The 13,963-nt window shown below is 44.0% G+C and overlaps 1 protein-coding gene across 4 annotated transcripts in view; it reads right to left on the bottom strand.

Annotated features, from left to right (window-relative positions):
- Positions 1 to 1,591: 1,591 nt before the first annotated feature.
- csnk1da (casein kinase 1, delta a) overlaps positions 1,592 to 13,963 on the bottom strand; it is a 28,926-nt gene continuing 16,554 nt past the window's right edge. For 3 of the 4 annotated variants that reach the window (XM_062984897.1, XM_062984898.1, XM_062984900.1), the window contains 5 exons: positions 12,912 to 13,082; positions 11,229 to 11,377; positions 10,583 to 10,751; positions 5,950 to 6,062; positions 1,592 to 3,372 (listed from right to left, as the gene is read on the bottom strand). In XM_062984897.1, coding sequence (XP_062840967.1) covers positions 3,322 to 3,372; positions 5,950 to 6,062; positions 10,583 to 10,751; positions 11,229 to 11,377; positions 12,912 to 13,082 — 653 coding nt within the window. In that variant the 3' untranslated portion in view covers positions 1,592 to 3,321. Of the gene's footprint in view, positions 3,373 to 5,625; positions 5,679 to 5,949; positions 6,063 to 10,582; positions 10,752 to 11,228; positions 11,378 to 12,911; positions 13,083 to 13,963 lie in introns of all 4 variants that reach the window. The other variant, XM_062984899.1, reaches the window with a different exon arrangement.

Below are 13,963 nucleotides of genomic sequence, written 5' to 3'. Positions count from 1 at the left end.
ATTTTATCTAAAGTGACTTACAGTACTGTGACAGTATACTGTCTAAGCTATTGAGGGTTAAGGGCCTTGCTCGAGGGCCCAACAGTGGCAACCTGGCAGTTGTGGGGTTTGAACTAGTGACCTTTTGATTACTAGTCCAGTACCTTAACCACTAGACTACAACTGCTTGTTAATATTAATAACTTCAAGTTATTAAGTTAAAGTTCTGTCTATATATTAATGACTCCAGTAAGACTGTACCAGTTACTCATTAGTCCTTTATGTTCACTATACACGTTACATATAATTTTAAGTCATACTCAGTATTCACAAATTAATTTATGCCTGGTCAAAGTCCAGGTGGGTCCAGAACCTATATATCAGTAGTCTGACAAATATGGCCAGACAACAGTGTTGAAACATCTCTGAAACACCTACATTATACACTATATGGACAAGCATTTGGGGCAGCCCCTCTAATAACTGAATTCTTGTGTAGGAACAGTTGTAATGAATCAGTTTAAATAGTTTAGGGAAGGCCCTTTCCTGTTCCAGCATAGGCAAGCTCTTTCAAGAGGCAAGCAGTAGCCTAGTGGTTAAGGCACTGGACTAGTAACCAGAGGGTCACTGGTTCAAGCCCCACCACTGCCAGGTTGCTGCTGTTGGGCCCTTGAGCGAGGCCCTTAACCTTCAATTGCTCAAGCTGTACACTGTGATGCAAGTCGCTCTGGATAAAAGCGTCTGCTAAATGCCGTAAATGTAAAAGTAAAGACATGAAGCGAAACTAACCTCAGCCCCACTCAACAGCTCTGGGATGAACCGGAACATCCACTGATCAATCAGTGCCCAGCCATCTTTTGTACTACTGAATGGGGCACAAATTCCCACACACACACAGACACACTTCAATTTTGTGAGAAGCTTCTCAGAAGAGCGGCTGTTGTTCTAGTTGAAATCATCACAGAGGGTCAACTCAGTTTTAATAGTTTGTTGGTCAGGTGTCCAAATACTTTTGACCATACAGTGCCATACTATCTGCCAGTTCAGCATAGTCATACTTCCATCAAATGGGACACGCCTAGGTGCGCTCTCAGTGCAGGTCACAAGCCCAGATCAATAAGTGAGGACCGATCCCCTGCAGTAAACGCTAAATACAGAAGCATCCAGAAGGAATCATGCATGCTGATGTGGATGGCACAGAAGTCCTGGTGGCACCCACCACAACCCTGACCAGGATGAAGTTCTCTACGACTTTCTCACTATCGGATCTGCATCATCAGCTCCGATTAATCGATCTGACGCTGCACGTTCACGTCTTTAGGTTCAGGTTCAAAAAGACGTTCGTCTTCAGGTGGACCAACCCTACTGAACTCGTGGTCCAAACAAACCCGGGCCAGGTGTAGAGTCGATGGGTTTGAACGTCGTGTCCTGCTCTGGTGCATCATCATACAAAAAGACAGAAGCTTGTGTCTGATTTTTTTGGTCACCTCATGTCTTCACCTGATGAGATGCAAAAATCCTGCACCAAACAGAGTCAGAAATAATCAAAAGCACCTGCAGAACACCCGAAATCTGAGCTGCAGCCGGAAGAAACCACCAGAACCACCAGAAGTACAAGTACTTATTAATTTATTTACACAGTTTAAAATACACAAATACAGTGGCAATACAAATGAGGAGAAGAAAAATAATAATAAAAGCTTCCCGAGCAGGAAGGATCATCATTCCATCTGATACGGCACAGTGTGATGAGTGGACGATCGCGGAGCGGCCAGGAGAAAAGCGGCACCACGGTAAAGTGACTCTGTAGCTACGAGAGCCGCTTCAGATTTACAGTTCAGTGAACAGAGAGGAAAAAAAACCTGAAATAAAAATAATACATTTTAATGATCTAGAACGGAGTCCCTGACGTCCCTCTAAACACTACCTTCCTCACACGGTAACCACACACTCGCGCTCACACACACACGGGGAAAAAAATGTACCTCGGCATCAACTACACACTATATACACGACAGAATGAAAGACTCAGAACTATCCCCCTCCTAAACTACACACAAACCCCCCCTACACACCCGACTACAAAGGGACAAACACACCCGGAGGGCCCTACACCTCCGCTCCGAGCGCCGCATCACCGGGGAGCCAAAATTCAGAAGGGCGACACTTAGTAAATAAAACGATAAAAAAAACAGAACCAGGAGTTAAAAAGCAGCGAGACATCACGAGATCATCCGACGCCCCAATTCTGCTCCGATAGACATTCTAGAGAGACACACATCAACCCCACACCATCCACCCGCCCTTTCCAAACAAAACCCCCCCCCGAAAGCTCCCACGCCCCACCTGAACGCCGGCGTGTACACCTCACAGCTTTAGGGAATGCACAGAAACGTGACCACGGCGCCACCAAAAAAGGCACACGAAAAGAATCCGAGAGACGCGAGAGGCGCCCCCGTCTGCACCCCTGTCTAACAAACGAAGGAAAAGAAACTCCCAGTACAGATCAGACGTGAACCATTTCAGGTCTCCGTTCCTCTAACTGGGTTAGAAACGTGACGAAACGTTCAGGAGGAGAAATAAAGAAATCGTGTAGAAATCCTGCAGCTGCTGGTGGGGTCTGAGAATCCACAATCTACCACAAAAACGCGTCTGATACCGACCTCGCGCGTCACGTCTGATAAAGAAACGCGTCTTCTAATGTTGGATTTAATCTCAGCTAACTTATGATTAGAATTTTAAAAAAAATACAACAAAAAAAATCAAGAATTTCTGGAACTCTCAAACACAGATTTGAAGATTAAATGTAAAATAATCTCATTCAGTTATTAGACACTAAAGAAAATATAAGGAAACATCCCATCCACCCCCCCAAACACAAAAACAAGGCTGTACTGTCGGCTCTCCACACTCGAGCTCTAACGATGACGAACACAAACTCAGGAGGTGAATTAAAGTTCTGATAATAAAAAACAGGATTAGAAGGAACCGAACCCTGATGGCTTGTATCGGCGCGGCTCCGCCCGAGAACGAGCCGAGCTTCCGGGTGTTCGTTTGTTTGTTTGGTGCGACAGGTGAGCGCCGGTCTGAGCCGCACCGCTGATGACGATGATGCCCAGCGCACGCTCAGGTAAGCGGCGCCGTCGCTGCTCCACCCACCGGCTCACATGGGCGGAGGTCTGTAGGTCAGGGGGGAGGAGCACGCCGGACGCTCGGGACAGGGTGCAGTGGCTGGGTGAGATGATGAACGTGAGTGTGTGTGTGTGTGAGTGAGTGAAACAGTCTGCGTGTGTGTTGAGCTCAGGGTGACTGATGTAGGTGTGACAGTGGAAGTGCAGACACTCATCGAGGAACAGCAGACTGCAGGCCGCTCGGGGTGACGCGGGACAGAGCCTGGAACAAAACACACACACTGTTAGAAACTGCAAATAAACAAACCAGATTTCCGAAAAAAAGGTTGGGACGTTTAGTACAAGCAGCAGGTGGCGGTAGAGAGTTAGCGAGCAAACACACATGCAGCATGCCCGAGAGACCCGGGGCCTCGTTTAGAACACACAAGAGTGTAGCGTCGTCCTGAAACCTGAAGCTAACATCACACACCTGACATCAGAATCATCATCATATAATAATAATAATATTAATAATAATAAAGCTCATTTTAATTCACATTCAGCAGTGTGAAGCGATGCCTGCCGGTGTTATGCCAAATCCTGCACCGCTGCCTCTCCGGTCAGCTTTGAGGCACAGACGGCACCTTTATCATTCTCTCATGTACAAACGTGGAGGATCTGATCTATAAACGAGGCCCCGGGGTTCAGCGATGGATGGAACGGCTGGTTTCCAAACTTCCTCTGGAAATTTGGAGGTCGGATGAAGGTCAGAGGCTGAAGCGTCCACCCGGGATGAACGATGAGATGAGAGCAGCACTTTGTTCTACATCATTATGATCCTTGGACACCAAAATGGCACCGGCTTTAATCCTCGTACTTCAGATTGTGAGAGTGGTGGATTTTTTAGTGTGCAGTGGGTGCTGATGGGGAGCGGGGACTGTTTGGGGGTAAAATTCTGGTGTGGACCACGCTGTGTATAAGCGATCCTTTTAAAGCAATGTGAGAACTTACTAATGGACTTGGGGGGCGGGGGCGGGGGGGGAGGGTCTTGGCAGCCGGTTCGTTGCCGTTTCACTTTATTTACACTAATGAAGGTTTTCAGTCTGAGTCAGGAGCGTAGGAACGAACCCAGAAAGGAAAGTGAACCCACAGACTTCCTGCCGTTTCTTCTCACCTAATCCTGCTCACGGATTCTCATCCGGCTCGAGCCCACACGCCAACACTAAACTGTAGGAACGAGGAACGCTCGTAACCGTAACGGCGAGTGCAGACTGCTCTCTGTTACACACACAGCACAGAGAAGCTTCTGTATCCTCAGATTATTCTCACATTCATTATCTGTAGATGTCTTACGCCGTGTTTACACTGGTATTACTCTCAGAGTGAGCAGATCTGTGGGTGTGAAACCAGTCAAAGCTCAGTGAGAGCAGAAGTGAGAGGATCCATGATGAACGGTGGGATGATGTTACGGTTAGCTCAGCACACACACACACACACTCCTCCATTCTAACTGTAGCCCTGTGTTTACACCAACACGACAAAGTCGAGCAAACTTTATCCAAATTAGGAGTGACGTGATGTGGTCATTAGGAACTGAGCACCGAGCAGAGCGATACACACTTCATCATCTCTGCCATCATAAAACAGAATGCTCTATAATTGGTGTCAAAGTAGTCCTTCACAACGTCTATCTGCACCAGGACCTAAACACAAATACTGGGTAGAGAAGCACGTCTGAAACCGTAGGGATTTATATGGATTTATATTTATATGTTCAGAGGGAACGCGTCTGATCTGGGGTCAGATTGTTTTGATTCTATTCGCTCTGAAGATACGAGCCAGTAAATGATGCCGTACCGCCAGGGCATTCGCTTTGCATCCAGTAAACCATGGCGACCAAAGGTCAGCATGAGGTCAGAAAAGCAGGTAAAAATAGGTGAAGTCACAGCCGGTGTGAACGTACCGTAACTGGATCCCTCTGTACCAACACTATTACTAATACGGTGAGGAAAGCTGGACATGGAACAATCCTGAACATCTCAGGATGGTGGGCAGAGCGTGGTCAGGACCGAGGTGGCAGTGCGTAGCTAAAACTCCTAAATAAAACCCATTCAGTTACTGACGACAAACCACACTGGTTTTCCCCCACATTACCGTGGTTGTAATTCAAAGTGGAGTCAGGCGGTGGGAATCTGATTCTCTCTGCTTCTGAAGACATCATGTAACTGTGTCAACGTTCAACCAGACTAAATATTTAGCACTAGGGTCAACACAGTAACTGTGTGTGATACAGAGCTTAAGGCATCTAGTGTGGGTACAGAAACAACACTGCTCATCGGTTGGCATCACGATACAGTTTAGACCTCCTACTGACTTTATCCTCTGTAGAGGGGTGTGTGTGTGTGTGTGTGTGTGTGTGTGTGTGTGTGTGTGTGTGTGTGTGTGTGTGTGAGTGCTGAGATCAGAGCGTGAGGGAGCAGGCAGGATGGGTGTTTACTGAGGGCAGGGGAATGCAGCCACACCGTCCGTCACTCACCCGCCGCCACCTCCGCCGCTCTACTTGCCGTGGAGATCGAAGGGAACGCTATTCTGTCACGGTCAGGATGGAGGAAGGGGGGGGGGGGAGAAATTAAAGAGGATAAACAAACCAAAGTAACAGGAAAGCACATTATAAACAGTGCTCTGATGGGGGGGGGGGGCGTTCTACACCCTGTCAGGACCTCAGATCTCCTGATCTAATGTGATCTAATATTAACACGCATCATGAAACTGAGCTGACGGAGCACAGCCATACTGCACGTTACACAACACCAGCGACACGGACGGGCGAGGCCGAGCGAGCCCAGGGCGGGCGTGGTACCTGTGACGTGGACATCCGTGAGGTGTCCTGACGACCGGTCAGGTCGGACGAGGAGATGTTCACCGGAGCTCCGCGATGTAACCTCATACTGACCTTCCGTTCACGCTCCATTCCTGACACACACACACACGAGAGAGAGAGAGAGAGAGAGAGAGAGAGAGAGAGGACGGGTGAGCGAGGGTGAGACAGGAACACCAGGTCAGTACAACAAACCAGTTACGTCCAGTAAATCCAGAAAAGGGAGTCGGAGATCTCTGTTCAGTTTAGTTAGGATCGGATCAGATTGATTCAGTTTAGTTCAGTTTGACTCAGTTAGGATCGGATCAGATTGATTCAGTTGAGTTGAGATCGGATCAGATTGATTCAGTTGAGTTAGAATCGGATCCGTCTGATTCAGTTGTGTTAGAATCGGATCAGTTTGATTCAGTTGAGTTGAGATCGGATCAGATTGATTCAGTTTGATTCAGTCGAGTTAGAATCGGATCAGTCTGATTCAGTTGTGTTAGAATCGGATCAGTCTGATTCAGTTTAGTTCAGTTTGACTCAGTTAGGATCGGATCAGATGGATTCAGTTGAGTTCGGATCAGATTGATTCAGTTTGATTCAGTTGAGTTAGAATCGGATCAGTCTGATTCAGTTGTGTTAGAATCGGATCAGTCTGATTCAGTCGTGTTAGAATCGGATCAGTTCGATTCAGTTGAGTTGAGATCGGATCAGTCTGATTCAGTCGTGTTAGAATCGGATCAGTCTGATTCAGTCGTGTTAGAATCGGATCAGTTTGATTCAGTTGAGTTCAGTTTGACTCAGTTAGGATCGGATCAGATTGATTCAGTTGAGTTCGGATCAGATTGATTTAGTTTGATTCAGTTGAGTTAGAATCGGATCAGTCTGATTCAGTTGTGTTAGAATCGGATCAGTCTGATTCAGTCGTGTTAGAATCGGATCAGTTCGATTCAGTTGAGTTGAGATCGGATCAGATTGATTCAGTTGAGTTGAGATCGGATCAGATTGATTCAGTTGTGTTAGAATCGGATCAGTTTGATTCAGTTGAGTTAGAATCGGATCAGTCTGATTCAGTTGAGTTAGAATCGGATCAGTCTGATTCAGTTGAGTTAGAATCGGATCAGATTGATTCAGTGGAGTTGAGATCGGATCAGATTGATTCAGTTGTGTTAGAATCGGATCAGATTGATTCAGTTGTGTTAGAATCGGATCAGTTTGATTCAGTTGAGTTAGAATCGGATCAGTCTGATTCAGTTGAGTTAGAATCGGATCAGTCTGATTCAGTTGAGTTAGAATCGGATCAGATTGATTCAGTTGAGTTGAGATCGGATCAGATTGATTCAGTTTGATTCAGTTGAGTTAGAATCGGATCAGTCTGATTCAGTTGTGTTAGAATCGGATCAGATTGATTCAGTTGAGTTGAGATCGGATCAGATTGATTGAGTTAGATTCAGTTGAGTTAGAATCGGATCAGTCTGATTCAGTTGAGTTAGAATCGGATCAGATTGATTCAGTTGAGTTGAGATCGGATCAGATTGATTCAGTTTGATTCAGTTGAGTTAGAATCGGATCAGTCTGATTCAGTTGTGTTAGAATCGGATCAGATTGATTCAGTTGAGTTGAGATCGGATCAGATTGATTGAGTGGAGTTGAGATCGGATCAGATTGATTCAGTTTGATTCAGTTGAGTTGAGATCGGATCAGATTGATTCAGTGGAGTTGAGATCGGATCAGATTGATTGAGTGGAGTTGAGATCGGATCAGATTGATTCAGTTGAGTTGAGATCGGATCAGATTGATTGAGTGGAGTTGAGATCGGATCAGATTGATTCAGTGGAGTTGAGATCGGATCAGATTGATTCAGTTTGATTCAGTTGAGTTGAGATCGGATCAGATTGATTCAGTTGAGTTGAGATCGGATCAGATTGATTGAGTCTGATTCAGTTGAGTTAGATGTACGTGTGGCCCCGCTGCACTGTTTCCTGTGTCGGTGGAGACATTTACGGCCTGTTTGTGTTCCCAGCTGAGAGGAAGTGGTAAAGCACTCGCTCATGTTCCATCCAAACAGGAAGTCATGTGACACGAGTAATTACACAGAAGTAGAAGTTCCTCGTTAGGTGTGATCAGGGGAGATACTGGTGCTTCACTATACTACACACTATACTACACACTATACTACACACTATACTATACACTATACTACACACTATACTACACACTATACTATACACTATACTATACACTATACTACACACTATACTACACACTATACTACACACTATACTACACACTATACTATACACTATACTATACACTATACTACACACTATACTACACACTATACTATACACTATACTATACACTATACTACACACTATACTATACACTATACTACACACTATACTACACACTATACTACACACTATACTATACACTATACTACACACTATACTATACACTATACTATACACTATACTACACACTATACTACACACTATACTATACACTATACTACACACTATACTACACACTATACTATACACTATACTATACACTATACTATACACTATACTACACACTATACTACACACTATACTACACACTATACTACACACTATACTATACACTATACTATACACTATACTACACACTATACTACACACTATACTATACACTATACTATACACTATACTACACACTATACTACACACTATACTATACACTATACTACACACTATACTACACACTATACTACACACTATACTATACACTATACTATACACTATACTACACACTATACTACACACTATACTACACACTATACTACACACTATACTATACTATACACTATACTACACACTATACTACACACTATACTACACACTATACTACACACTATACTATACACTATACTACACACTATACTACACACTATACTACACACTATACTACACACTATACTACACACTATACTACACACTATACTATACACTATACTACACACTATACTACACACTATACTATACACTATACTACACACTATACTACACACTATACTACACACTATACTATACACTATACTACACACTATACTACACACTATACTACACACTATACTATACTACACACTATACTACACACTATACTACACACTATACTACACACTATACTATACACTATACTACACACTATACTACACACTATACTATACACTATACTACACACTATACTACACACTATACTACACACTATACTATACACTATACTACACACTATACTACACACTATACTACACACTATACTATACACTATACTACACACTATACTACACACTATACTACACACTATACTATACTATACACTATACTATACACTATACTACACACTATACTACACACTATACTATACTACACACTATACTATACACTATACTACACACTATACTACACACTATACTATACACTATACTACACACTATACTACACACTATACTACACACTATACTATACACTATACTACACACTATACTACACACTATACTACACACTATACTATACTATACACTATACTATACACTATACTACACACTATACTACACACTATACTATACTACACACTATACTATACACTATACTACACACTATACTACACACTATACTATACACTATACTACACACTATACTACACACTATACTACACACTATACTATACACTATACTACACACTATACTACACACTATACTATACTATACACTATACTACACACTATACTACACACTATACTACACACTATACTACACACTATACTACACACTATACTATACACTATACTACACACTATACTACACACTATACTATACACTATACTACACACTATACTACACACTATACTACACACTATACTATACTATACACTATACTATACACTATACTACACACTATACTACACACTATACTACACACTATACTATACTACACACTATACTATACACTATACTACACACACTATACTACACACTATACTACACACTATACTACACACTATACTATACACTATACTACACACTATACTACACACTATACTACACACTATACTATACTACACACTATACTACACACTATACTACACACTATACTACACACTATACTATACACTATACTACACACTATACTACACACTATACTATACACTATACTACACACTATACTACACACTATACTACACACTATACTATACACTATACTACACACTATACTACACACTATACTACACACTATACTATACTACACACTATACTACACACTATACTACACACTATACTACACACTATACTATACACTATACTACACACTATACTACACACTATACTACACACTATACTATACACTATACTACACACTATACTACACACTATACTATACACTATACTACACACTATACTACACACTATACTATACACTATACTACACACTATACTACACACTATACTACACACTATACTATACACTATACTACACACTATACTACACACTATACTACACACTATACTACACACTATACTACACACTATACACAGAGGCCTGGTGGTGTGCTGTCCGGTCTCTGCAGACCTGCTCTGTTCATGCTGACCTGTGTGTGAGGTGGGGGTGAGGGGAGCGGGCGGCGCCACGTCCTGCGTTCCTCTGGGTCTGCTGGAGGCCGAGGGTATTCCCCTGGCAACCGGATTCCTGCCGTGTCTCAGGCGCTCCTCCCGATCCCTCCTCTCCCTCTCGGCGTCCTCCGCCGCTCTGTTCGCACCCTAAAGGAAAAAACACGAGCACGATGATGGCGAGGGTACGATTATGTGCCAGGTTACTGTAGCGGGTGCTCCAGGGGTGCAGTGATCCATCACACTAGACCAGCACACCTGAGATCCAGGTTTAAATCTCAGTGGTGCGGGGTGAGCTTTGCACACAGTGCTTCTGGTAACACCAGATCCACTGTAACCCTGACCAGGACAATGCAGTGATTGTTTAATATTAAAGAACTGCTGTCAACAAGTGTTGCCGATGTCCCAACCTTCCCAGTCAGAATTCCTGATTACGGGGGGGATTCCCTTGGCAGTATGAACGTACAGCAGTGCTGACACGATGAATCAGATAAAACATCCTACAGAAACTCCCAGTTCCCACTGAGTCACCAACACGACACATGAAACTCAATCCCACACGATCAGGTCATAACACCACCCCCACCCCCACCCCCACCCCCACCCCCACACTGCAGAGGTACTTACAAACTTGAGCATGTTCCAGTCGAAGACGTAGTCGTAGGAGAAGCCCTGCCTGTGAAAGAGGTTCCTGAAGAGCTGCCGCAGGTACGAGTAGTCCGGCTTATCGTCGAAGCGTAACGACCGGCAGAAGTTGAGGTACGTGGCGAACTCGGCTGGGAGGGGACGCACAAAACCAGTCGTGTAAATACGGGAACGAGTTCACGAAAACAATAACAGAACCACCACGAGCAGCAGAACGGTTCTGCGTTTAAAATAGAGTTTAAACAGAGTCAGTAAGGAACGTTATCACAAGCTTCAACTACAACATGCTTCCCAACTCTGAGCATTCTATTATTTATTTATTTGGGTTTTAACGCCACGTTTAACACGTATGTGTAATTTAATGGCAAAAATAGTCAAGCCAAATTTATTAATATAGCACTGTTTACAAGAGACATCGTCTCAAAGAAACTACCAAGGTATCATGGTATTAAAAACAGGTACTATGGCGCCTAGGTGGCACAGCAGGATGTTCCGCTAGCACACCAGCGCAGAGATTCTGAACTCCTCGGTTTGAAACTGGGTGTTGCCACCGGTCGGCTGGGCGCCATCTAGCGGGCATAACTGGCGAGGCCTGCAGCAGACACGGTTCTGCTAGGGTGGGATGACCGGGCTATGTGGGTGGGGTCTTCAAAAGCTGTGTAAGGACCCCGAGTGGCAGATAGAGGTGCCCGTGCAGAGTGCATGGGTGAGAAAGGGTTCCGTTAAGGGCTGCACGCGGGTCGGAGGAGGCGCGAGCAGGAATATACCCTCCTCACCTGCAATCAGGGATCCACCAGCAGAGGGAGACAGATTGACTACGCTACATTGGGAGGAGATGCAGAAATAAAATAGGGAAAAATGTATTATGAGTGTATTTTATCTTCATAGTTTGGTCCATTTATACTATCATTTTCATGGCTGTAAGGTAAGTTACCAAGCATTCTATTACAGAAGTTAAAACCTCTAGATTGTTTGCATTTTTCACAAGAGGCGACACCCTGATACCCCCCAGTTTACCAGATTTTTGATCTAAATACTTATTTTTTTTAATAATATTTAATAATAATATAAATAAAGATGTGCAGAATCTGGCACAAGGCTGCTGTGATTTGGTAAACCTGTGCACAAACGGGGGGGGTTGGGGGTTGGTTTGAGACGAGAGATGTTGCTGCACGACCTTAAGCGTAAAGTTTACACTCAATTAAATCAATTCCGCAGGGAAAAGCGGAACAAAATTCCTCCACCGTGACATTAAAGACTCATCACCGGTACCACAAATATTCGAGCAGCAGGTATTAGGGTTTAGGGAAGTGATAAAACCTTTTTCCCCCCAGAGTGATAGATGTTTTGAATAAATCTCCATCTGTAATAAACAGAATGATTTAAGCTGCATGTTGTGTTTAATCATGTTTCTTAATCTTAGATTCAAATTAGCTGGAAGATCTGAAACATTCAAACGTGACAAATGAGCCCAGACAGAATAAACCGCTTAAGGGGGGGGTGAATACTTTTTCACACACTGCCTGTACTAAACAAATAAAGGGTTAGATTGGGTGGGGAGTGTGTGTGTGTGTGTGTGTGTGATTTCTCAGCGTGTGCCCTCACACTCCACTGAACCGGTTCAGAACCGACGTTAGTAATGCGTACAGATTAGGAGACACCTACATGGATACCCTTTGCACAGCACTTCGATGGGCGTGGACATCTTCTTCTCGCTGATGCGCTCGTACTTCTGCCGTTTGGTGGCCGCCTTCAGACCCTGCCAGGGCAGAGAGCCCAGGTTGAAGTACATCAGCACGTAGCCCAGCGACTCCAGGTCGTCTCTCCTGCTCTGCTCTGAGGGGGAGGAGGAGACAAAAACGTGATCACGCTGCCCTGGTCTTCAGCATCTGTGTGTGTGTGTGTGAGTGTGTGTGTGTGAGAAGTGTAGTGGGCAATGTCAGTCAGGTCTTGCTCTCTTTGTAGAGTCTCTGTGTGTGGCTATGCCATAATGTAAATTTATGAGGGTGTACCGGACAGTGCCAGTCAGGTGTTTTGTATGTAGTGTGTGTGTGTGTGTGTGTGTGTGTACCTATTGGAAGATGCATAGTGGGCAGTGCCAGTCAGGTTGTGCCCTCTTTGTAGTGCCAGTGTGTGTACCTATTGCCAAATGCTTAGCAGGCAGTGCCAATCAGGTTCCTGTTCTCTCTGTAGTACTTTGTGTAACTATGCTCAGATGTGTGCTGACAGAGGTGTACCTGGCAGTGCCAGTCAGGTTCTTGTTTCCTATGTACAGAAGGTGTGAGTGTGTGTGTGTGTACCTATTCCCAGATACATAGAGGCAGTGCCAATCAAGTTCCTGTTCTCTCTGTAGTACGATGTGTGTGCACATGTGTACCTACTGCCAAATGCTTAGTGGGCAGCGCCAGTCAGGTTCTTGTTTTCTTTGTTGTGTGTGTGTGTGTGCGCACCTGATCCCAGATGTGTGTCGATGGCAAGCAGTGCTAATCAGGTGCTTGTACTTTCTGTAGTGTAGTATACAGTGTATCACAAAAGTGAGTACACCCCTCACATTTCTGCAAATATTTCATTATATCTTTTCATGGGACAACACTATAGACATGAAACTTGGATATAACTTAGAGTAGTCAGTGTACAGCTTGTATAGCAGTGTAGATTTACTGTCTTCTGAAAATAACTCAACACACAGCCATTAATGTCTAAATAGCTGGCAACAT

The sequence above is a fragment of the Trichomycterus rosablanca genome, chromosome 22 (genome assembly GCF_030014385.1).
Source record: "Trichomycterus rosablanca isolate fTriRos1 chromosome 22, fTriRos1.hap1, whole genome shotgun sequence".
Lineage (NCBI taxonomy): Eukaryota > Metazoa > Chordata > Actinopteri > Siluriformes > Trichomycteridae > Trichomycterus > Trichomycterus rosablanca.
Note: the sequence above shows the minus strand (reverse complement) of the source record. Positions and strands in the feature narration are given on the sequence as shown.